The 23,278-nt window shown below is 47.1% G+C and overlaps 1 protein-coding gene across 1 annotated transcript in view; it reads right to left on the minus strand.

Moving 5' to 3' along the window:
• Positions 1–5,420: 5,420 nt before the first annotated feature.
• Positions 5,421–23,278, minus strand: part of LOC118386447 (alkyldihydroxyacetonephosphate synthase, peroxisomal-like) — a 33,460-nt gene continuing 15,602 nt past the window's right edge. Inside the window, 9 exon segments of the mRNA XM_052521811.1 lie at positions 5,421–7,785; positions 7,787–7,862; positions 12,643–12,700; positions 12,875–12,974; positions 14,332–14,421; positions 18,171–18,232; positions 21,187–21,256; positions 22,885–22,997; positions 23,111–23,182. Coding sequence (XP_052377771.1) covers positions 7,743–7,785; positions 7,787–7,862; positions 12,643–12,700; positions 12,875–12,974; positions 14,332–14,421; positions 18,171–18,232; positions 21,187–21,256; positions 22,885–22,997; positions 23,111–23,182 — 684 coding nt within the window. The 3' untranslated portion in view covers positions 5,421–7,742.

Genomic DNA, 23,278 nt, shown 5'->3' on the forward strand with positions numbered 1-23,278 from the left:
TGTTTGTGCTATCAGATCTGGTACCAGGCTGTTTGTGCTATCAGATCTGGTACCAGCCTGTTTGTGCTATCAGATCTGGTACCAGCCTGTTTGTGCTATCAGATCTGGTACCAGCCTGTTTGTGCTATCAGATCTGGTACCAGGCTGTTTGTGCTATCAGATCTGGTACCAGCCTGTTTGTGCTATCAGATCTGGTACCAGGCTGTTTGTGCTATCAGATCTGGTACCAGCCTGTTTGTGCTATCAGATCTGGTACCAGGCTGTTTGTGCTATCAGATCTGGTACCAGCCTGTTTGTGCTATCAGATCTGGTACCAGGCTGTTTGTGCTATCAGATCTGGTACCAGCCTGTTTGTGCTATCAGATCTGGTACCAGCCTGTTTGTGCTATCAGATCTGGTACCAGCCTGTTTGTGCTATCAGATCTGGTACCAGGCTGTTTGTGCTATCAGATCTGGTACCAGGCAGTCTACACCATGACATTTGTCAGTGCAATTCAAGAACGCCTCATGAAGTAGACTGCCCGGTACAAGATCTGTTTATGCTCTTGCCAACTCCAATGACAAACAGGTTTGGCATGACAGTGACTGAGTTGGCAAGATAGCAGGCGGGTACGCAGGCCGTATTAGACAGTGATCCATGACATGTTTTGTGACCCTCTTCCCCGTGTGATTCCTCAGGGACACAACATCTTCTCCAAGCTGTCATCCAGAGAATATAGTTTCCTTATGCAGCTGTTGAAACAGTCCATCGTGGCCACAGACCTCAATGCTCTACTTTTTGTATGTACTTTATTGTGGACACCAGATGGGATTTGATATAGACATATTTGAGGATATAGTCTCATACAACTCACTTCAAAAGCCTAGTGCAATCGTTTTAGTCGTTTTGCCCATATATATGATAACTGGCTTCATCTTTTTGACATACGAACTTGATGTACAAGTAAAGAATCTGTATTCTCATCACAGCTCTTGGTGAGCTAACAAATATTCTAGTCTGTACTGCCCCCTTGTGGATTTTTATATCACTTACGCCCCAGTGAACAAAATGGACTAGAATCTATGCAGTCTCTCGTTTAGGAACAGGAACATGTTTTTTTTTGCGCGAGTCAACTGGAATGTGAAAGGCCACAGAGACGTGTATAGCCAGACAACTGGATGTTTTAGCTGAGATCATGACTGTCTGCCTGAACTCTCCCAGGTCCATGCTGATGACAGCGTGTAAACTTGGGGTCCGGCACCAAAAACCCTGGGAAATATCACACAAGGTAAGACGGATATGTTTTTTAACATTTCTTTTTGACCTGGACAAGTTTATATTAGGTTATTGTGAATACTCTCAGGCCTGTCACTTCACTGTATTCATGTAAAAAAAAAAAGAGTCTTTATTCGGTCTTGCTAATAATAGTTATTTACATTTACATTTAAGTCATTTAGCAGACGCTCTTATCCAGAGCGACTTACAAATTGGGTTAGGGTTAGGGTTAGTTATTCTGATGTCCTTCTGCTCGGTGGCAGAGCTGGTCACCAGTGAGTTCTTTAAGCAGGGCGACAGAGTAATTCAGCTTCACCAGGAATTTAGTTTAAGAAATATATTTCAAAATAAATAGATTAAGAAAAATAAGTGTTTTTATTTGACTTTATCTTTCATTTTAATTGTATTTTTATTTTTTCAAATGTACTATTATATTTTTTGACTTTTTATTTGTATTTTAAGCCTGTCACGTCTGTGAATGTGGAATATGTTTTGTTGGTTGATTGAAAAAAAAAGAAAATAAATATGTTTCCTAGAGTATTCCCACAAATAAAAACAGAGATGTGAGGGAATAGGGCATATTCCCCACAGAAATGTCTGGGAACTTGCAGGTGACTTTGTGGAAGAGTGGGGTAACATCTCACAGTAAGAACTGGCAAATCTGGTGCAGTCCATGAGGAGGAGATGCACTGCAGTACTTAATGCAGCTGGTGGCCACACCAGATACCTACTGTTACTTTTGATTTTGACCCCCCCTTTGTTCAGGGACACATTATTCCAGTCTATACATATAGCCAGTATAATTTCTGTTAGTCACATGTCTGTGGAACTTGTTTAGTTTATGTCTCAGTTGTTGAATCTTATGTTCATACAAATATTTACACGTTAAATTTGCTTCAAATAAATGCAGTTGACAGGGCGAGGACATTTCTATATTTTGATGAGTTTGTTACATTATAATTATTTCTATATGTCATGTTACATTAGAACTCTTACTATGTCATGTTACATTAGAACTATTATTATGTCATGTTACATTAGAACTCTTATTATGTCATGTTACATTAGAACTCTTACTATGTCATGTTACATTAGAACTCTTACTATGTCATGTTACATTAGAACTCTTACTATGTCTCCTCACCACGCGCTCTCACCACTGGTGTCCCCCAGGGCTCTGTTCTAGGCCCTCTCTTATTCTCGCTATACACCAAGTCACTTGGCTCTGTCATAACCTCACATGGGTCTCTCCTATCATTGCTATGCAGACGACACACAATTAATCTTCTCCTTTCCCCCTTCTGATGACCAGGTGGCGAATCGCATCTCTGCATGTCTGGCAGACATATCAGTGTGGATGACGGATCACCACCTCAAGCTGAACCTCAGCAAGACGGAGCTCCTCTTCCTCCCGGGAAGGACTGCCCGTTCCATGATCTCGCCATCACGGTTGACAACTCCATTGTGTCCTCCTCCCAGAGCGCTAAGAACCTTGGCGTGATCCTGGACAACACCCTGTCGTTCTCAACTAACATCAAGGCGGTGTCCCGTTCCTGTAGGTTCATGCTCTACAACATCCGCAGAGTACGACCCTGCCTCACACAGGAAGCGGCGCAGGTCCTAATCCAGGCACTTGTCATCTCCCGTCTTGATTACTGCAACTCGCTGTTGGCTGGGCTCCCTGCCTGTGCCATTAAACCCCTACAACTCATCCAGAACGCCGCAGCCCGTCTGGTGTTCAACCTTCCCAAGTTCTCTCATGTCACCCCGCTCCTCCGCTCTCTCCACTGGCTTCCAGTTGAAGCTCGCATCCGCTACAAGACCATGGTGCTTGCCTACGGAGCTGTGAGGGGAACGGCACCTCAGTACCTCCAGGCTCTGATCAGGCCCTACACCCAAACAAGGGCACTGCGTTCATCCACCTCTGGCCTGCTCGCCTCCCTACCACTGAGGAAGTACAGTTCCCGCTCAGCCCAGTCAAAACTGTTCGCTGCTCTGGCCCCCAATGGTGGAACAAACTCCCTCACGACGCCAGGACAGCGGAGTCAATCACCACCTTCCGGAGACACCTGAAACCCCACCTCTTCAAGGAATACCTAGGATAGGGTAAGTAAGTAATCCTTCTCACCCCCCCTAAAAGATTTAGATGCACTATTGTAAGTGGCTGTTCCACTGGATGTCATAAGGTGTATGCACCAATTTGTAAGTCGCTCTGGATAAGAGCGTCTGCTAAATGACTTAAATGTAAATGTAATGTCATGTTACATTAGAACTCTTATTATGTCATGTTACATTAGAACTCTTACTATGTCATGTTACATTAGAACTCTTACTATGTCATGTTACATTAGAACTCTTACTATGTCATGTTACATTAGAACTCTTACTATGTCATGTTACATTAGAACTCTTACTATGTCATGTTACATTAGAACTCTTACTATGTCATGTTACATTAGAACTCTTATTATGTCATGTTACATTAGAACTCTTACTATGTCATGTTACATTAGAACTCTTACTATGTCATGTTACATTAGAAGTCTTACTATGTCATGTTACATTAGAACTCTTACTATGTCATGTTACATTAGAACTCTTACTATGTCATGTTACATTAGAAGTCTTACTATGTCATGTTACATTAGAACTCTTACTATGTCATGTTACATTAGAACTCTTACTATGTCATGTTACATTAGAACTCTTACTATGTCATGTTACATTAGAACTCTTACTATGTCATGTTACATTAGAACTCTTACTATGTCATGTTACATTAGAACTCTTACTATGTCATGTTACATTAGAACTCTTACTGACCCAGAAGAGTTTTTTAATACGCCACATGATTGAAATAGGGATCAATCACACAGAAATTTGCCTTTACAAAATAGTTATGATCATTTCACATTTGATGAATGATTTCAACGACGTGCTTGTTATCAGTCTGTTAGATCACCACTGCAATGTAAATGTTATACTATTGTGCATGTTGATTGAACAGAGAATGGTTGTGTTCAACTGCTGATGCCATTTCAGCTGAGGAAAAAAGTGTATCGGGAATGGTCCTTCTGTAGCTCAGTTGGTAGAGCATGGTGCTTGTAACGCCAGGGTAGTGGGTTCGATCCCTGGGAATGTCCACATGACTGTAAATAAAAGTGTAAATGGCATATATATGTCCCACAAATCTTTCTTTCCTTGCTTGTGCACCTCAGAATACCATGTCACTACAAAACGACTCTTCCAGAGCCACAGATCGACGATTCAGGAAAAATTAAAAACTTACAATTGTCCTATTGCTGATGAATTGAAGGGAAACTGAACACAGTTGGTTCCCTGTAGAACAGAAAGGGCCATGGTGTAGCTGCATTATCCTAAATAAAAGTTAAAAATGGAAGCTATGAATTGTCTTGTAGATTTGTTCATTGGAGTAAAAAAATAAATAATAATAATAATACCAACATTGTTGGGTATGGATCTTTGACTACAGTATTGAAATCAACCAATTGCTATGGATGTAGCAACATATCTGAAAGAAACTGCTCGTTTCATTTCAATGTATTTATTGCACATACATCATTGATAAAATGTACTTAAAATGTTAACTTTTTAAGAATAAAAAAAAAAAGTTAAAAAATAAATAAAATACATGCATAACATTCAGATTTCAAGCTCTCATTAAGTTCTCTTTCGGGAACCATCACAGGAAGTAAAATCATGAAACTGATTAGATAAACGCTGCCTCCGGCTCCACCATTTCCTTTGAAGGTGGAGAGGTGAAATACTTGGGCAGGAAGGTGACAATGCATTGTGGGAAAGCTGCGACGCCGAGAACAGGAGGAACGCAGTAGTGACAGGAAAACGGCAGCAATACATTTCATGTATCTTACTTTAGCACCGTACAGTACAATCCCATGTCTGAGTTTAGGATTGGGCACAACATCGACACATGCCTCGCAAAGAGGCCAAACTGATAAGCATAATCATCTGTAAATTGTGACGAAAGGTACAATTATCTTTCACTCAAATGTATCGTTTCCAACATTACCACAACGCTGGGACGCTCACCAGGGAAGACAATTCAGTCGGATGCATTTCGTTGTTGTCTAAATACAATCTCTAACTACAAGCAACTGTTTTAAGTAGTGACAAAATATTGTAATTGAATTTAAAGAAAATGTTTTTATTTGACATGAACACGTAACATTTAAAGTAACAAATATGAACACATCTTTTGATATTTGTAAATTTGCATATCGAAAAAAAAAAGTTTCATCAGGATACAGGTTAACTGTATGAACTTCGGCATTGAACTATACGGCATATATAAAGTAGTGAAAGGGCTGTGCTGAAAGTCTTTGGTACAAACATGGGTATTCAGTCGTCTGTAACACGTTCATGTAACAGAATAACTTTACGTCCGTCCCCTCGCCCATACCCGGGCGCGAACCAGGGACCCTCTGCACACATCGACAACAGTCACCCTCGAAGCATCGTTACCCATCGCTCCACAAAAGCCGCGGCTCTTGCAGGTCTCAGAGCAAGTGACGTAACCGATTGAAACGCTATTTAGCGCACACCGCTAAGCTAGCCGTTTCACATCCGTTACATTCACACTAAAAGCAGGTATGTCTCTGTCCACAAACTGAACTCTGTATGACAGGCAAAAACCATGCAAGGTCAAATCTAAAAGAAATAAAAATAAGTTGATACGCATCATATCCTAGTTTCTTCATAAACAGTTTAACGTTAACAACTTAACATTTTCAGAAGAGGCACGACTTCCAACGTAATATAAATCCTCTTAGGTAGGTAAAACAAAACACACATCTCTCGGTAATCATTAATAGTATAAGTAATACACGGCTTGAGTGGAGAAGGAAAGACCAACTGGAAACAGGAAATCTAGAATGAAGGACACACACATAAGGGAACATACAGGATGCCATAAACAAACCAGTCAAGCTTCCTGTGTGTGTGTGTGTGTGTGTGTGTGTGTTGTAGGAAAGGGTGAAGAAACATCTTCAGAAAGGCACAGAGCTTTAGAAAAAGCATTCATCTAGAACTCCCTGCTAAAGTACTGCCAAAACACAGGTAAAATAAACATCTACCAAAAAAAAAAATCTAGTTAATGAAATTGGCAAGAATTATAGGAAACAATTAAATTGTAGGCAAAATGTTATCCTGCATCATGTACAATATGAAAAGGCCATTCTTACGGCGTGGTTGTATACACGTGACTGAAATTATCAACATTTACAGTACTATCGTCAGTATGATACACACGGCTTCATTCACCAGATCATCTTGGACGAGGACACTACTGAGGACCTGATTTTATTTTTATTTTACCTTTATTTAACCAGGTAGGCTAGTTGAGAACAAGTTCTCATTTGCAACTGCGACCTGGCCAAGATAAAGCATAGCAGTGTGAACAGACAACACAGAGTTACACATGGAGTAAACAATTAGCAAGTCAATAACACAGTAGAAAAAAATGGGCAGTCTATATACAATGTGTGCAAAAGGCATGAGGAGGTAGGCGAATAATACAATTTTTGCAGATTAACACTGGAGTGATAAATGATCAGATGGGCATGTACAGGTAGAGATATTGGTGTGCAAAAGAGCAGAAAAGTAAATAAATAAAAACAGTATAAAAACAGTATGGGAATGAGGTAGGTGAAAATGGGTGAGCTATTTACCTATAGACTATGTACAGCTGCAGCGATCGGTTAGCTGCTCGGATAGCTGATGTTTGAAGTTGGTGAGGGAGATAAAAGTCTCCAACTTCAGCGATTTTTGCAATTCGTTCCAGTCACAGGCAGCAGAGTACTGGAACGAAAGACGGCCAAATGAGGTGTTGGCTTTAGGGATGATCAGTGAGATACACCTGCTGGAGCGCGTGCTACGGATGGGTGTTGCCATCGTGACCAGTGAACTGAGATAAGGCGGAGCTTTACCTAGCATGGACTTGTAGATGACCTGGAGCCAGTGGGTCTGGCGACGAATATGTAGTGAGGGCCAGCCGACTAGAGCATACAAGTCGCAGTGGTGGGTGGTATAAGGTGCTTTAGTGACAAAATGCAATGAGCTTCTAAATTAATCATAGACCATTATTGTTACAGCATTTATTTTTAATTTTACCTTTATTTTACTAGGCAAGTCAGTTAAGAACAAATTCTTATTTTCAATGACGGCCTAGGAACAGTGGGTTAACTGCCTGTTCAGGGGCAGAACGACAGATTTGTACCGTGTCAGCTCGGGGATTCGAACTTGCAACCTTCCGGTTACTAGTCCAACGCTCTAACCACCAGGCTTCCCTTCCGCCCCAGCATGTTGAGTAATGTAACGCAAGGCAAGTCATCTGACTGATGTTGACTGCACAACGAAGTCAACCCGAAGGTGAAAGACATTGATACTGCTCGTCATATTTAGTAACCATTATTCCAAGAGGTTGTTATAAAAATGTCATGTAAATAAATTACAGGAGGTTTCGGTTGCCGAAAATGTTTTCCGGGTCCACAGTCCTTAACGGACTTGAGCATCCCGACGCCCACGTTAGAGATGCTGTCCTTCATCCACTCCTTACGAAGTTTCCCAACTGGAGAGATAGAGAGAAGAAAAAAAGAAAAAAACACCAAGGAGGCAAAATCAGCACGCCCGATTGCCCAGGTGGCTGCTGGGAGACAATCCATCTTGTTAGAGTGAGTGAATAAACAGAGGGTGATAAATGCCTTTATTCAGAGAGGAGAAATATTTTGCATGGCATGATTTATGGAGCCCAACAGCCTATCAAACTCATTAGGCTCTGCGTGTTCCCCGGCTGGCTCTGCCTTTCCCTCTCTCATGTTCACCAAGCCCATTCTCCTCCCACAGATGTCAACATGGGTGTGTTGTTCCCCTCAGGCTGAATAAAACAGCCCTAAAAGTCCAAGTGGGCTGCCCCCCCCCGCCCACACCTCTCTTCTGGCCGTGGGCCAATGGAGGTGGAACAGCATGGGTCAGGCCTGGCCAGGGTGCCCAGCAAGGTACCAAAACCAGCGCTCTGCTTTACCAGCTGTCCAAACAGACACATTCCAGAGCCCCCAGTCCTGCAAGGACCTATGCAGGGAGTCTGGAGCCTCTGGGAGAGGGACAGGTTGTCACTGGTCCCTGAGAGGGACACCGTCAGCACCAAGAACCCAACACTGACCACAGGATGTCTGGAGGCCAGGAGTTTAGGACTTGTTTAATCCACTGTCAGTTATAGAATGGCAATAGACTTCTGCATCTCCCAAATCGTGAATAAAAGACGAGCAAACACAATGTTGATGAAACAAGATTCAATCTGAAAGCAAAACATTGGATCTTTGAAGAGTAGGTTGCTAGCAGTGTGTTGTTTACTCAGTGTCTGGGTAAGGATCAAGCGTAAGGTCACGCAGTTTTTAACAACAGCACACTATTCTATAAAACAGCCCTGAGAACAGAATGAACTTGAGCAGGAGCCATGAACACATACTTTGGTAGTACACAGAGCATACAGTGCCTTCAGAAACTATTTGTACCCCTTATTCCACATTTTGTTGTGTAACAGCTTGAATTCAAAATGGAGTCCAATCGTCCGTCCCCCCACCCACCCACCCATCTACACATAATACCCTGTCAAGTTGGTTGTTGGTTGGTCATTACTAGACAGCCGTTTTCACGTCTTGCCATAGATTTTCAAAGCGATTTAAGTCAAAACTAACTCTGCCAATCAGGAACATTCACTGTCGTCTTGGTAACCATTCCGTTCACCGTAGCTCTATTATTTTTCATCCAACAGCATAAAACTTGTCAGTCCTTGCCAATGACAAGCATAGCAGTAACTTAATGCAGCCACTGCCATGCTTGAGAGTATGATAGTTTCCAGAGTGGCACAGTGGTCTATAAGGCACTGCATCGCAGTTGCTAGCTGTGGCACTAGAGATCCTGGTTCGAGTTCAGGCTCTGTCGCAGCCGGCCGCTACCGGGAGACCCATGGGGCGGCTCACAATTAGCCCAGCGTCGTCCGGGTTAGGGGATGGTTTGGTCGGCAGGGATGTCCTTGTCCTTGTCCCAATGCGCTCTAGCAACTCCTGTGGCGGGCCGGGTGCGTGCACACTGACTCGAGCCTCGCCTCTCCCGAGTCTGCATGGGAGTTGCAGTGATGAGACAAGAGTAACTACCAATTGGATATCACAAAATTGGGGAGAAAAAGGGGGTAAAAGTAATTTTAAAAAATGTTTAAAACCTTGACGAGTGGTACTCAGTGATGTGTTGTGTTTATCCCAAACAAAAAATGAATTTCTTTGCCACATTTTTAGCAGTTTAACTTATTACCTTATTGCAAACAGGAAGCACATTTTGGAATACTTTTATTCTGTACAGGATTACCTTTTTTCACTCCGTCAATTAGAGGTTAGTATTGTGGAGTAATTACAATGTTGTAGATCCATCCTCAGAGTTTTTAAATGGCTGTGATAGGAGAACTAACTGTTTTAAAGTCACAATTGGCTTCATGGTGAAATCCCTGTTTCCTTCCTCCCCGGCACCTGAGGAAGATGGAAGGAAGGAAGGACACTTGTTACTTTGTAGTGACTGGGTGTATTGATAAACCATTCAAAAGTGTCATTAATAACTTCACAACGCTCAAAGAGATATTCAATGTCTGCATTTCTTTTTTAGCTATACCATTGAGCATGGTGAAGTTATTAATTACACTTTGGATGGTGTATCAATACACCCAGTCACTACAAATATTCCGGCATCTACGTCAGGAAGGAAGCCTGTAAAGGTAGGAAACCGCTCAGGGATTTCACAATGACTCCAATGGTGACATTAAAACAGTTATTTTAATGGCTGTGATGAGAGAAAAGAGGAGGATAGATGAACAACATTGTAGTTACTCCACAATACTAACCTAAATGACAGAGTGAAACACTCCAAAACAGGCCCCGAATTAAAACTGCAAAAAAATGTGGCAAAGAAATCAACTTTATGTCCTGAATACAAAGCTTTATGTTTGGGGCTAATCCAACACAACACAGAGTTCCACTCATCATATTTCAAAGAATGGTGTTGGCTGCAGTTTATGGGTATGTATGCTTGTCATCGGCAAGGACTAGGGAGTTTTTCAGGATAAAAATAAAACGGAATAGAGCTAAGCACAGGCAAAATCCTAGAGGAAAACCTGGTTCAGTCTGCTTTCCAACAGACACTGGGAGACAAATTCACCTTTCAGCAGGACAATAACCTAAAACACAAGGCCAAATCTACACTGGAGTTGCTTAACAAAAGGACAAATGTAATGTTCCTGAGTGACCTAGTTAGAGTTTTGACTTAAATATCTATGGCAAGACTGGAAAATGGCTGTCTAGCAATGATCAACAACCAATTTGACAAGAGGTTGAACAATATAAAAATAATAATGTGTAAATATTGGTGTACAAAGCTCTTAGAGACTTACCCAGAAAGACACACAGCTCTTAGAGACTTACCCAGAAAGACTCACAGCTCTTAGAGACTTACCCAGAAAGACTCACAGCTGTAATCGCTGCCAAAGGTGATTCTAACGTGTATTGAATCAGGGGGTGGAATACTATCTCTGCACACCCTGAAATAATGTATATTTCCTGTGGTGGCCCCTCCCACCATGCCTTCCCAGACTACATCGGTTTTCTTTGCTACACACCCCAGTGAGACGAGCTCCATTTGTCATGTGTTGATTGTGGGCAGACAAACCGCCTGTCTGCGCCCAGATAGCAGGCTGTTATTAATCACAATTACAGAGCGGGCCTCGCACCCAGGAGCTGCATCAATATCCCCTCCTCCCTGCTGCACACCCTTCTACTCAGCCCTGGGTGGGTGGCTGGCTGGCTGGCTGGGTGGGTGGGTGGCTGGGTGGGTGGGTGGCTGGCTGGGTGGTGACCCACTATTTGGAGGGCAGTAAATACTGGGTGATAACAGCAACATCATTTACCCTGGCCCACTGCCTTCTTATATTAGCAATCTGTTCATTTTTAACCTTCCCCACCTTCAGGAGAAATGGTGATTTCATATCGCAGCTGATTCACTGCGTGCTGTTTCTGGCAGGCGTGACGAATAGCCTGAAGTGATGTATGAAAACAGACGAGGCGCCTGGCAATATAGATGAGGCAGCCATTAGGGTTTGCCCTGATATTTGCTTCACACTCCCTCCCCTGCTCACGTTTCATTTGGCCCGTGTTGAGATGAACAAAGAGCCATTTCTCTGTACTGTGGGAAACTTTGGAGGTGTGAAGTAAGCGATGGAAGATCTCCAAGCCAAAACAGGAGGTTTAGAAAAAGACTGGCTCACTTTTATACAGCAGCACAGAGCCTGACAGACTGCCTTCACGAGACTAAACCACTGGCGTGCTTTCTAAGGGGATCTTTAAACCACTGCTGTGCTTTCTAAGGGGATCTTTAAACCACTGGCGTGCCGTCTAAGGGGATCTTTAAACCACTGGCGTGCCGTCTAAGGGGATCTTTAAACCACTGGCGTGCCGTCTAAGGGGATCTTTAAACCACTGGCGTGCCGTCTAAGGGGATCTTTAAACCACCGGCGTGCCGTCTAAGGGGATCTTTAAACCACCGGCGTGCCGTCTAAGGGGATCTTTAAACCACCGGCGTGCCGTCTAAGGGGATCTTTAAACCACCGGCGTGCCGTCTAAGGGGATCTTTAAACCACCGGCGTGCCGTCTAAGGGGATCTTTAAACCACCGGCGTGCTTTCTAAGGGGATCTTTAAACCACCGGCGTGCCGTCTAAGGGGATCTTTAAACCACCGGCGTGCCGTCTAAGGGGATCTTTAAACCACCGGCGTGCCGTCTAAGGGGATCTTTAAACCACCGGCGTGCCGTCTAAGGGGATCTTTAAACCACTGGCGTGCTTTCTAAGGGGATCTTTAAACCACTGGCGTGCCGTCTAAGGGGATCTTTAAACCACTGGCGTGCCGTCTAAGGGGATCTTTAAACCACTGGCGTGCCGTCTAAGGGGATCTTTAAACCACTGGCGTGCCGTCTAAGGGGATCTTTAAACCACTGGCGTGCCGTCTAAGGGGATCTTTAAACCACTGGCGTGCCGTCTAAGGGGATCTTTAAACCACTGGCGTGCCGTCTAAGGGGATCTTTAAACCACTGGTGTGCTTTCTAAGGGGATCTTTAAACCACTGGTGTGCCGTCCATCTACGTAAATGAATAGGCAAGTCAATTTTATGAATTTGTAGGTTTTGATATGAAGAAATTTGGAAAAAGATTAAATGGCTAGACATGGGGGCGTGGCTAGACGTATGGGCGTGGCTAGACATCGGGGCGTGGCTAGACATAGGGGCGTGGCTGGACGTAGGGATGTTCACTTGACTACCTCCATGGTGGTGCGAGAGGCTTCCTCCATTGGCTAGGATCTCCTCTCTGGCAGCATGCTGGGAAAGGACAATATCAATAAATACATCAATTAACACATTATGTAACTATGACGATCACCTTAAAACCATGGTTGTGTATTTTCCCTCCTGAGGGGTAACATTTCAGGTTAGATATAATGCGTGTCTCTGAGTGGTTAGGCAGTACAGACTTGGAGTGCTCTGTAGATTTACCTCCACTTGTTCGTATGTATGTACTGGATCCGCCAGTCCTCTGTAGTTGAAGGAAAAGTAGAAGTATATACATGCGCCAGAGTCATAGGTCTGAGTCACTCTGCAAGACAGGAGAAAAGGGTTTTAACGTCATGATATACGCAACAGAAAATATAGGCTTGTTCACCTTGTGGTTTGTTGTTCCCACTTTTCAATCACTCGTCCCTCTGTAATTTATCTCCACGAGTTTAAAAATAGGGAAATGTCGAAATTGTTGAACCAAAATCTATTTTGTATCAATTAAATGCAATTTATAAAAAAAAAAATCATTTGAATCAGAGGGCAAGCAGACTGAGCTGAGAGGCGGGGCTTTCCCTCTGAACCCAATTCCCCCTCATGGTGTCTGACAAGCGGAGGAGAGGTGCATTGGATCTGCCACCTTGAATAACGCCCCATTATCAGGACATTGAAACGGCCATCAGTACACTCCGATTGGATCCTCTGAGCTACATTTACAACATGCTTCAACACTGGCTGTCCACGATTGGCTTTAAAGATGGTTCCTTTCACATGAATATGCAACAGGAAGCTATAATAAATTACTGTGACAATTTTTTGCACCGTTCAAAAGATGAAAACAAAATTAAGGGGCTATTTGTTTCTTTTTACAAGAAGTGCAGGACTAATGTGACATAACTCATGTTTGATTTCCTTTTCATTAGCAAATCGATGGATATCATCCTTCTTAGTAGTCATTTGTATTATTTACTATAGCTCTCTCTAACCAGGGTCAAAATGTCTGCATTGAACATGAAACTAGACCCTTATAATGCAACACTGTGCCTCAGGGATGAAAACAGTGTACAAGTGATTTCCTTGTTTCTTTTGTGTCCCTTTTGTTGTAGGCAGAGCCGTTGTTCCAGTGACCTGGCCTATCACTCAGCGGGTGCACCGGCTTCTAGAGGTTAAACGGACAAATCTATCTTGTTGACAAGACTGCAGACGGGAAATGAATGGCTGAAGCATAATCAGGTTGGGCCCTAATTTGTCCCCAGTGAGCAAGAAGCAGGAAATGTTGTGTGTTGCCAGGTCACACAGGAAGGTCCCAGGATTCCTCTCCTGTCTGGTCACACACTACAGGCTCACTCATAGCAGAGAACACATCTTAGATGAGAGTCATGTGATCAACCACAATGGTCCAATGCAGATTTTTTTTTTTCAAACGACCTACAGTCCCCCGCACGACCTACAGTCCCCCGCACGACCTACAGTCCCCCGCACGACCTACAGTCCCCCGCACGACCTACAGTCCCCCGCACGACCTACAGTCCCCCGCACGACCTACAGTCCCCCGCACGACCTACAGTCGTTGACTCATCTAGCTGGACACAGACATTACATAGAGGTTATGCAGAGATGACCTCCACAATGCCAGCAAGTATGTTTTAGCAAGGAACAGAGACAGGTGCTAAACGTACCTGCATGAGGTCAACGGTTGAAACTGGGCTCCTCTTTCTTTACACTCTCTGATAATTCTCTCCTTGACATTCTGGCAAAGGTCCAGTACCCTGAAGACAACACAGGAAACATATCATGAAGACGTGATGAAAGCCATGTCTGCTTCACACATGACACCCTATTCCCTACAGAGTCCTATAGGCCCTAGTCAAAAGTAGGGCACTATAAATAGGGAATAGGCTCCGCAACACCGTGATTTAACACAGTATAACAGGAGACGCTGAGCTGTCTGAGTTTGAGAAAAGGTGACCTCTGGCCATGAACAGTGGAGTACATTGACAGACAAGTGGAGACTGCAGCAGTGCTAGGTAGACTGCATGATGGAGACTGCAGCAGTGCTAGGTAGACCGCATGATGGAGACTGCAGCAGTGCTAGGTAGACTGCAGCAGTGCTAGGTAGACTGCAGCAGTGCTAGGTAGACTGCATGATGGAGACTGCAGCAGTGCTAGGTAGACTGCATTATGGAGACTGCAGCAGTGCTAGGTAGACTGCATGATGGAGACTGCAGCAGTGCTAGGTAGACTGCATGATGGAGACTGCAGCAGTGCTAGGTAGACTGCATGATGGAGACTGCAGCAGTGCTAGGTAGACTGCATGATGGAGACAGCAGCAGTGCTAGGTAGACCGCATGATGGAGACTGCAGCAGTGCTAGGTAGACTGCATTATGGAGACTGCAGCAGTGCTAGGTAGACTGCATTATGGAGACTGCAGCAGTGCTAGGTAGACTGCATTATGGAGACTGCAGCAGTGCTAGGTAGACCGCATTATGGAGACTGCAGCAGTGCTAGGTAGACTGCATGATGGAGACCGCAGCAGTGCTAGGTAGACTGCATGATGGAGACCGCAGCAGTGCTAGGTAGACTGCATGATGGAGACCGCAGCAGTGCTAGGTAGACTGCATGATGGAGACCGCAGCAGTGCTAGGTAGACCGCATGATGGAGACCGCAGCAGTGCTAGGTAGACTGCATGATGGAGACCGCAGCAGTGCTAGGTAGACTGCATGATGGAGACCGCAGCAGTGCTAGGTAGACTGCATGATGGAGACCGCAGCAGTGCTAGGTAGACCGCAGCAGTGCTAGGTAGACCGCAGCAGTGCTAGGTAGACTGCATGATGGAGACTGCAGCAGTGCTAGGTAGACTGCGGCAGTGCTAGGTAGACTGCATGATGGAGACTGCAGCAGTGCTAGGTAGACTGCAGCAGTGCTAGGTAGACTGCATGATGGAGACCGCAGCAGTGCTAGGTAGACTGCATGATGGAGACCGCAGCAGTGCTAGGTAGACTGCATGATGGAGACCGCAGCAGTGCTAGGTAGACTGCATGATGGAGACCGCAGCAGTGCTAGGTAGACTGCATGATGGAGACCGCAGCAGTGCTAGGTAGACTGCATGATGGAGACCGCAGCAGTGCTAGGTAGACTGCATGATGGAGACCGCAGCAGTGCTAGGTAGACCGCAGCAGTGCTAGGTAGACTGCATGATGGAGACTGCAGCAGTGCTAGGTAGACTGCAGCAGTGCTAGGTAGACTGCAGCAGTGCTAGGTAGACTGCATGATGGAGACTGCAGCAGTGCTAGGTAGACTGCAGCAGTGCTAGGTAGACTGCAGCAGTGCTAGGTAGACTGCAGCAGTGCTAGGTAGACTGCATGATGGAGACCGCAGCAGTGCTAGGTAGACCGCAGCAGTGCTAGGTAGACTGCATGATGGAGACTGCAGCAGTGCTAGGTAGACTGCAGCAGTGCTAGGTAGACTGCATGATGGAGACTGCAGCAGTGCTAGGTAGACTGCAGCAGTGCTAGGTAGACTGCATGATGGAGACCGCAGCAGTGCTAGGTAGACCGCAGCAGTGCTAGGTAGACTGCATGATGGAGACTGCAGCAGTGCTAGGTAGACTGCAGCAGTGCTAGGTAGACTGCATGATGGAGACTGCAGCAGTGCTAGGTAGACCGCAGCAGTGCTAGGTAGACCGCAGCAGTGCTAGGTAGACCGCAGCAGTGCTAGGTAGACCGCAGCAGTGCTAGGTAGACCGCAGCAGTGCTAGGTAGACCGCAGCAGTGCTAGGTAGACCGCAGCAGTGCTAGGTAGACCGCAGCAGTGCTAGGTAGACCGCAGCAGTGCTAGGTAGACCGCAGCAGTGCTAGGTAGACCGCAGCAGTGCTAGGTAGACCGCAGCAGTGCTAGGTAGACCGCAGCAGTGCTAGGTAGACCGCAGCAGTGCTAGGTAGACCGCAGCAGTGCTAGGTAGACTGTATTATGGAGACCGCAGCAGTGCTAGGTAGACCGCAGCAGTGCTAGGTAGACCGCAGCAGTGCTAGGTAGACCGCAGCAGTGCTAGGTAGACCGCAGCAGTGCTAGGTAGACCGCAGCAGTGCTAGGTAGACCGCAGCAGTGCTAGGTAGACCGCAGCAGTGCTAGGTAGACTGTATTATGGAGACCGCAGCAGTGCTAGGTAGACCGCAGCAGTGCTAGGTAGACCGCAGCAGTGCTAGGTAGACCGCAGCAGTGCTAGGTAGACTGCAGCAGTGCTAGGTAGACTGCAGCAGTGCTAGGTAGACTGCAGCAGTGCTAGGTAGACTGTATTATGGAGACCGCAGCAGTGCTAGGTAGACCGCAGCAGTGCTAGGTAGACCGCAGCAGTGCTAGGTAGACCGCAGCAGTGCTAGGTAGACCGCAGCAGTGCTAGGTAGACCGCAGCAGTGCTAGGTAGACTGCAGCAGTGCTAGGTAGACTGCAGCAGTGCTAGGTAGACTGTATTATGGAGACCGCAGCAGTGCTAGGTAGACCGCAGCAGTGCTAGGTAGACCGCAGCAGTGCTAGGTAGACTGTATTATGGAGACCGCAGCAGTGCTAGGTAGACCGCAGCAGTGCTAGGTAGACTGTATTATGGAGACCGCAGCAGTGCTAGGTAGACCGCAGCAGTGCTAGGTAGACTGTATTATGGAGACCGCAGCAGTGCTAGGGAGACCGCAGCAGTGCTAGGGAGACCGCAGCAGTGCTAGGTAGACCGCAGCAGTGCTAGGGAGACCGCAGCAGTGCTAGGGAGACCGCAGCAGTGCTAGGTAGACTGCAGCAGTGCTAGGTAGACTGTATTATGGAGACCGCAGCAGTGCTAGGTAGACCGCAGCAGTGCTAGGTAGACCGCAGCAGTGCTAGGTAGACCGCAGCAGTGCTAGGTAGACCGCAGCAGTGCTAGGTAGACCGCAGCAGTGCTAGGTAGACCGCAGCAGTGCTAGGTAGACCGCAGCAGTGCTAGGTAGACCGCAGCAGTGCTAGGTAGACCGCAGCAGTGCTAGGTAGACCGCAGCAGTGCTAGGTAGACTGCATTATGGAGACTGCAGCAGTGCTAGGTAGCTGTGAGAGACTGGCTCACTCTCCTCTAGGCATGTGCAGCAGAGTGTGGAGAGACGGAGGAGGAGGGGTAATGCTGGTCTGCACGCCTGATCCCTGTCTCCCCCCTCAGGCAGTCTACACAGTGGAACACTGAGCATGCCTGTGTTGGTGTCTGAGTGTGGAAGAGAGGGGGGGGTGGGGGTGTCCTCATGTGTGGGAAGAGCTGTGGCTTTCTAACGACAAGGGTTTTACACCAAATTAACAGGCTGACCCAATAATGTTGGAGATTCCTGTTCCTACTGGCTGTGTCACTCCATCCCTCTCTCCTCCAGCAGTGTCAGGCAGTCTTCCTTCCCACACACACAACCAGTTAATGGAGGGAGAAAGCAGGTGTGTGTGTGTGTGTGTGATGTAGAAGTGTCACACCATCAGAGATACTTGTTCATTTACAAAAGAAGGTTCAACTTTACCTGTCCCAAGGCACCGATGTCTCAAAGGATTCTGCGACCACACAGTAGTCCATCCCCAAGTCCTGTTGATAAAAGACAACAAATAAACAAGTATTTCTGTACTATTTGGATTATTATTATATATTTTTTTAAAGGGGACAATATGTGAAAAAAAATAAAGGAGAACACGTGGGAACAGAGGAGGAGGAGGAAGAGAACACGTGGGAACAGATGAGGAGGAGGAGGAGAACAGATGAGGAGGAGGAAGAGAACAGATGAGGAGGAGGAAGAGAACAGAGGAGGAGGAGGAAGAGAACACGTGGGAACAGAGGAGGAGGAGGAAGAGAACACGTGGGAACAGAGGAGGAGGAGGAAGAGAACACGTGGGAACAGAGGAGGAGGAGGAAGAGAACACGTGGGAACAGAGGAGGAGGAGGAAGAGAACACGTGGGAACAGAGGAGGAGGAGGAGAACACGTGGGAACAGAGGAGGAGGAGAACAACACGTGGGAACAGAGGAGGAGGAGGACGAGAACACGTGGGAACAGAGGAGGAGGAGGAGAACACGTGGGAACAGAGGAGGAGGAGGACAACACGTGGGAACAGAGGAGGAGGAGGAGAACACGTGGGAACAGAGGAGGAGGAGGAGAGAACACGTGGGAACAGAGGAGGAGGAGGAAGAGAACACGTGGGAACAGAGGAGGAGGAGGAAGAGAACACGTGGGAACAGAGGAGGAGGAGGAAGAGAACACGTGGGAACAGAGGAGGAGGAGGAAGAGAACACGTGGGAACAGAGGAGGAGGAGGAGGAAGAGAACACGTGGGAACAGAGGAGGAGGAGGAAGAGAACACGTGGGAACAGAGGAGGAGGAGGAGGAGGAGAACACGTGGGAACAGAGGAGGAGGAGGAGGAGGAGAACACGTGGGAACAGAGGAGGAGGAGGAGGAGGAGGAGAACACGTGGGAACAGAGGAGGAGGAGGAGGAAGAGAACACGTGGGAACAGAGGAGGAGGAGGAAGAGAACACGTGGGAACAGAGGAGGAGGAGGAAGAGAACACGTGGGAACAGAGGAGGAGGAGGAGGAAGAGAACACGTGGGAACAGAGGAGGAGGAGGAGGAAGAGAACACGTGGGAACAGAGGAGGAGGAGGAAGAGAACACGTGGGAACAGAGGAGGAGGAGGAAGAGAACACGTGGGAACAGAGGAGGAGGAGGAAGAGAACACGTGGGAACAGAGGAGGAGGAGGAAGAGAACACGTGGGAACAGAGGAGGAGGAGGAAGAGAACACGTGGGAACAGAGGAGGAGGAGGAGGAGAACACGTGGGAACAGAGGAGGAGGAGGAGAACACGTGGGAACAGAGGAGGAGGAGAACACGTGGGAACAGAGGAGGAGGAGGAGAACACGTGGGAACAGAGGAGGAGGACACGTGGGAACAGAGGAGGAGGAGGAGGAAGAGAACAGAGGAGGAAGAGAACAGAGGAGGAGGAGGAAGAGAACAGAGGAGGAGGAGGAAGAGAACAGAGGAGGAGGAGGAAGAGAACAGAGGAGGAAGAGAACAGAGGAGGAAGAGAACAGAGGAGGAGGAGGAAGAGAACAGAGGAGGAAGAGAACAGAGGAGGAGGAGGAAGAGAACAGAGGAGGAGGAGGAAGAGAACAGAGGAGGAGGAGGAAGAGAACAGAGGGAGGAGGAAGAGAACAGAGGAGGAAGAGAACAGAGGAGGAGGAGGAAGAGAACAGAGGAGGAAGAGAACAGAGGAGGAGGAGGAAGAGAACAGAGGAGGAGGAGGAAGAGAACACGTGGGAACAGAGGAGGAGGAGGAGGAAGAGAACACGTGGGAACAGAGGAGGAGGAGGAGGAAGAGAACACGTGGGAACAGAGGAGGAGGAGGAGGAAGAGAACACGTGGGAACAGAGGAGGAGGAGGAGGAAGAGAACACGTGGGAACAGAGGAGGAGGAGGAGGAAGAGAACACGTGGGAACAGAGAACAGAGGAGGAGGAGGAGGAAGAGAACACGTGGGAACAGAGGAGGAGGAGGAGGAGAACACGTGGGAACAGAGGAGGAGGAGGAAGAGAACACGTGGGAACAGAGGAGGAGGAGGAGGAGAACAGAGGGAGGAAGAGAACAGAGGAGGAGGAGGAAGAGAACAGAGGAGGAGGAGGAAGAGAACAGAGGAGGAAGAGAACAGAGGAGGAGGAGGAAGAGAACAGAGGAGGAAGAGAACAGAGGAGGAGGAGGAGGAGAACAGAGGAGGAAGAGAACAGAGGAGGAGGAGGAAGAGAACAGAGGAGGAGGAGGAAGAGAAGAGGAGGAAGAGAACAGAGGAGGAGGAGGAAGAGAACAGAGGAGGAGGAGGAAGAGAACACGTGGGAACAGAGGAGGAGGAGGAGGAGAACACGTGGGAACAGAGGAGGAGGAGGAAGAGAACACGTGGGAACAGAGGAGGAGGAGGAGGAGAACACGTGGGAACAGAGGAGGAGGAGGAGGAGAACACGTGGGAACAGAGGAGGAGGAGGAGGAGGAGAACACGTGGGAACAGAGGAGGAGGAGGAGGAGGAGAACACGTGGGAACAGAGGAGGAGGAGGAGGAGAACACGTGGGAACAGAGGAGGAGGAGGAGGAGAACACGTGGGAACAGAGGAGGAGGAGGAAGAGAACAGAGGAGGAGGAGGAGAACAACACGTGGGAACAGAGGAGGAGGAGGAAGAGAACAGAGGAGGAGGAGGAAGACAACACGTGGGAACAGAGGGAGGAGGAGAACACGTGGGAACAGAGGAGGAGGAGAACACGTGGGAACAGAGGAGGAGGAGAACACGTGGGAACAGAGGAGGAGGAGAACACGTGGGAACAGAGGAGGAGGAGGAAGAGGAGAACACGTGGGAACAGAGGGGGAGAAGGAGTAGAGGGGAGATTGATTTACATAAGATTTACATAAGCATGTCACTACACTCGCAATAACATCTGCTAACCATGTGTATGTGTCCAATACAATTTGATTTGAGACGAGGAGAAAGAACAGAGGGGGAGATATGACCCACCCGGAGGTAAGCGATGACAAAGGTCAGTATGTAGCCTCTCTGCCCATTGTCCTCTCCAGCTGCCAGGCCCCTGGAAACAGATAACAGGGTTCATATTTAAAAACAGATTCCTCTCTGGCCCGGTCAACTCCCTCGGACCACAGATGCCGGTGGTGCCCGTCACTTCCCCAATGCACAGGTCAATGATTGGATCTCCGTACATGCCTACAAGTCACCCACACATCAATCACCCGCCACGGGTAATCAAATGTTAATCCAATACTAAAATCAGGAAGTGCTCATTAGGAAATCACTATTGATTTAGCTGTTCTTTTCCCCCTTGTTTCCTGAAAACAAACAGAAATATCCCTTTCAAGACCCAGCCCATCTATCACAGGTGCTCGACAGGCGATGGTTGACTTGAAATAAATGGAGAAAATAAATAAAATGCACCGCCTGGTAGTTGAGGCCTTATCAATGATTAAACTCATGAATTGTTTAGGGATATTGCCTGAAGGGCACTAAGCCTGTGACCTGAGGAACGGACTGGAAGCTCTGCACTGGGCCAGGAACTTACAAAATCCATAGGCTCACCAACAATAGAATGGAATTTGTCATTAGGTGGCGTTTTAATTAAAGGTTTGTTTATGATGACTAGGTCCCCTCCAAATAGTACCACTGCACAATCCCCCCTTCCCTGATACGTGGAAATATTGGACTGTAAAATTGTGCCTTCCTGTATTATAGGGATGTTAATAATGTTTATTCTACTGAGACATTTACTTTATGTTCTGATATTTGATTATTTATTGTTGTTGTTGCATTGTCGAGGTGTACCCCACGTGTATCCCGTTGGACGGTGTACCCCACGTGTATCCCGTTGGACGGTGTACCCCACGTGTATCCCGTTGGACGGTGTACCCCACGTGTATCCCGTTGGACGGTGTACCCCACGTGTATCCCGTTGGACGGTGTACCCCACGTGTATCCCGTTGGACGGTGTACCCCACGTGTATCCCGTTGGACGGTGTACCCCACGTGTATCCCGTTGGACGGTGTACCCCACGTGTATCCCGTTGGACGGTGTACCCCACGTGTATCCCGTTGGACGGTGTACCCCACGTGTATCCCGTTGGACGGTGTACCCCACGTGTATCCCGTTGGACGGTGTACCCCACGTGTATCCCGTTGGACGGTGTACCCCACGTGTATCCCGTTGGACGGTGTACCCCACGTGTATCCCGTTGGACGGTGTACCCCACGTGTATCCTGTACATACGACTAATAAAACTTGAAACTAGGATGGTGTGTCCAGGGAAGGAGGGAGTGAGTTGCTACAGTATGATCTGATTCTTCTGTAATGGTGTGGAACTGTGTGGCTCCTGGCGGGTTGGGGCCCAGCCCAGCGCAGAAGCCCTCAGGCACCTCAGACAGGGGCTTTGCAGCACAGCTTCACTACCAAGTCCCTACTCACAGACTCCTTTGGGACAACACACACACACACACACACACACACTGATTCGTTTTGCCTTTCAGTTGTCTACAGGGTTGTTACGAAGGGCAAAAGAGTTTCCTGAAATTCCACGTGTGCAAGAGCTTTGAACATATCGGGAAAGTCAAAGAGGAACGCAGGTTTGTTGCTGTTGAAGCTTCAGTAGAAGACATGTTGAATGGAGAATCCCTCTCCAGCTGATAGATCACCCATTTCCACCAACTTACCCAAATGTTGCTGCGATGTCATACACTTGTTTTTCATGCTGCAGGACCCTTTCGCGGTCCCCTTCAAACAGAAGGGTGGCAACCACCAACTGGTGGGGATCGAAACCTTTCAACTGGGGTAAACAGGGAAATAACCATTTCTTTAACACCCCCCCCCCCCCAAAAAATAGAAATTACATAAAGAGGAGGAGTTAGGATTCACGCCGACGCATTAAGAACGCGTTACCTTGGTGATGTAGAACTTCTTTAACCCTTCAACAAAATGTGTGAAAATGGACGACACTTGAGGTTTCATGACCTGTGGAAACAGAAAGAGAGAGAGGGTCAAGTCCCTCAACTCAAAGCCAAGTGGACCTCTGTCTTTTGGACAATACAGTTGAAAGAAACCACTGAT

This window comes from Oncorhynchus keta, chromosome 7 (genome assembly GCF_023373465.1).
Source record: "Oncorhynchus keta strain PuntledgeMale-10-30-2019 chromosome 7, Oket_V2, whole genome shotgun sequence".
In the NCBI taxonomy this organism is placed as follows: domain Eukaryota; kingdom Metazoa; phylum Chordata; class Actinopteri; order Salmoniformes; family Salmonidae; genus Oncorhynchus; species Oncorhynchus keta.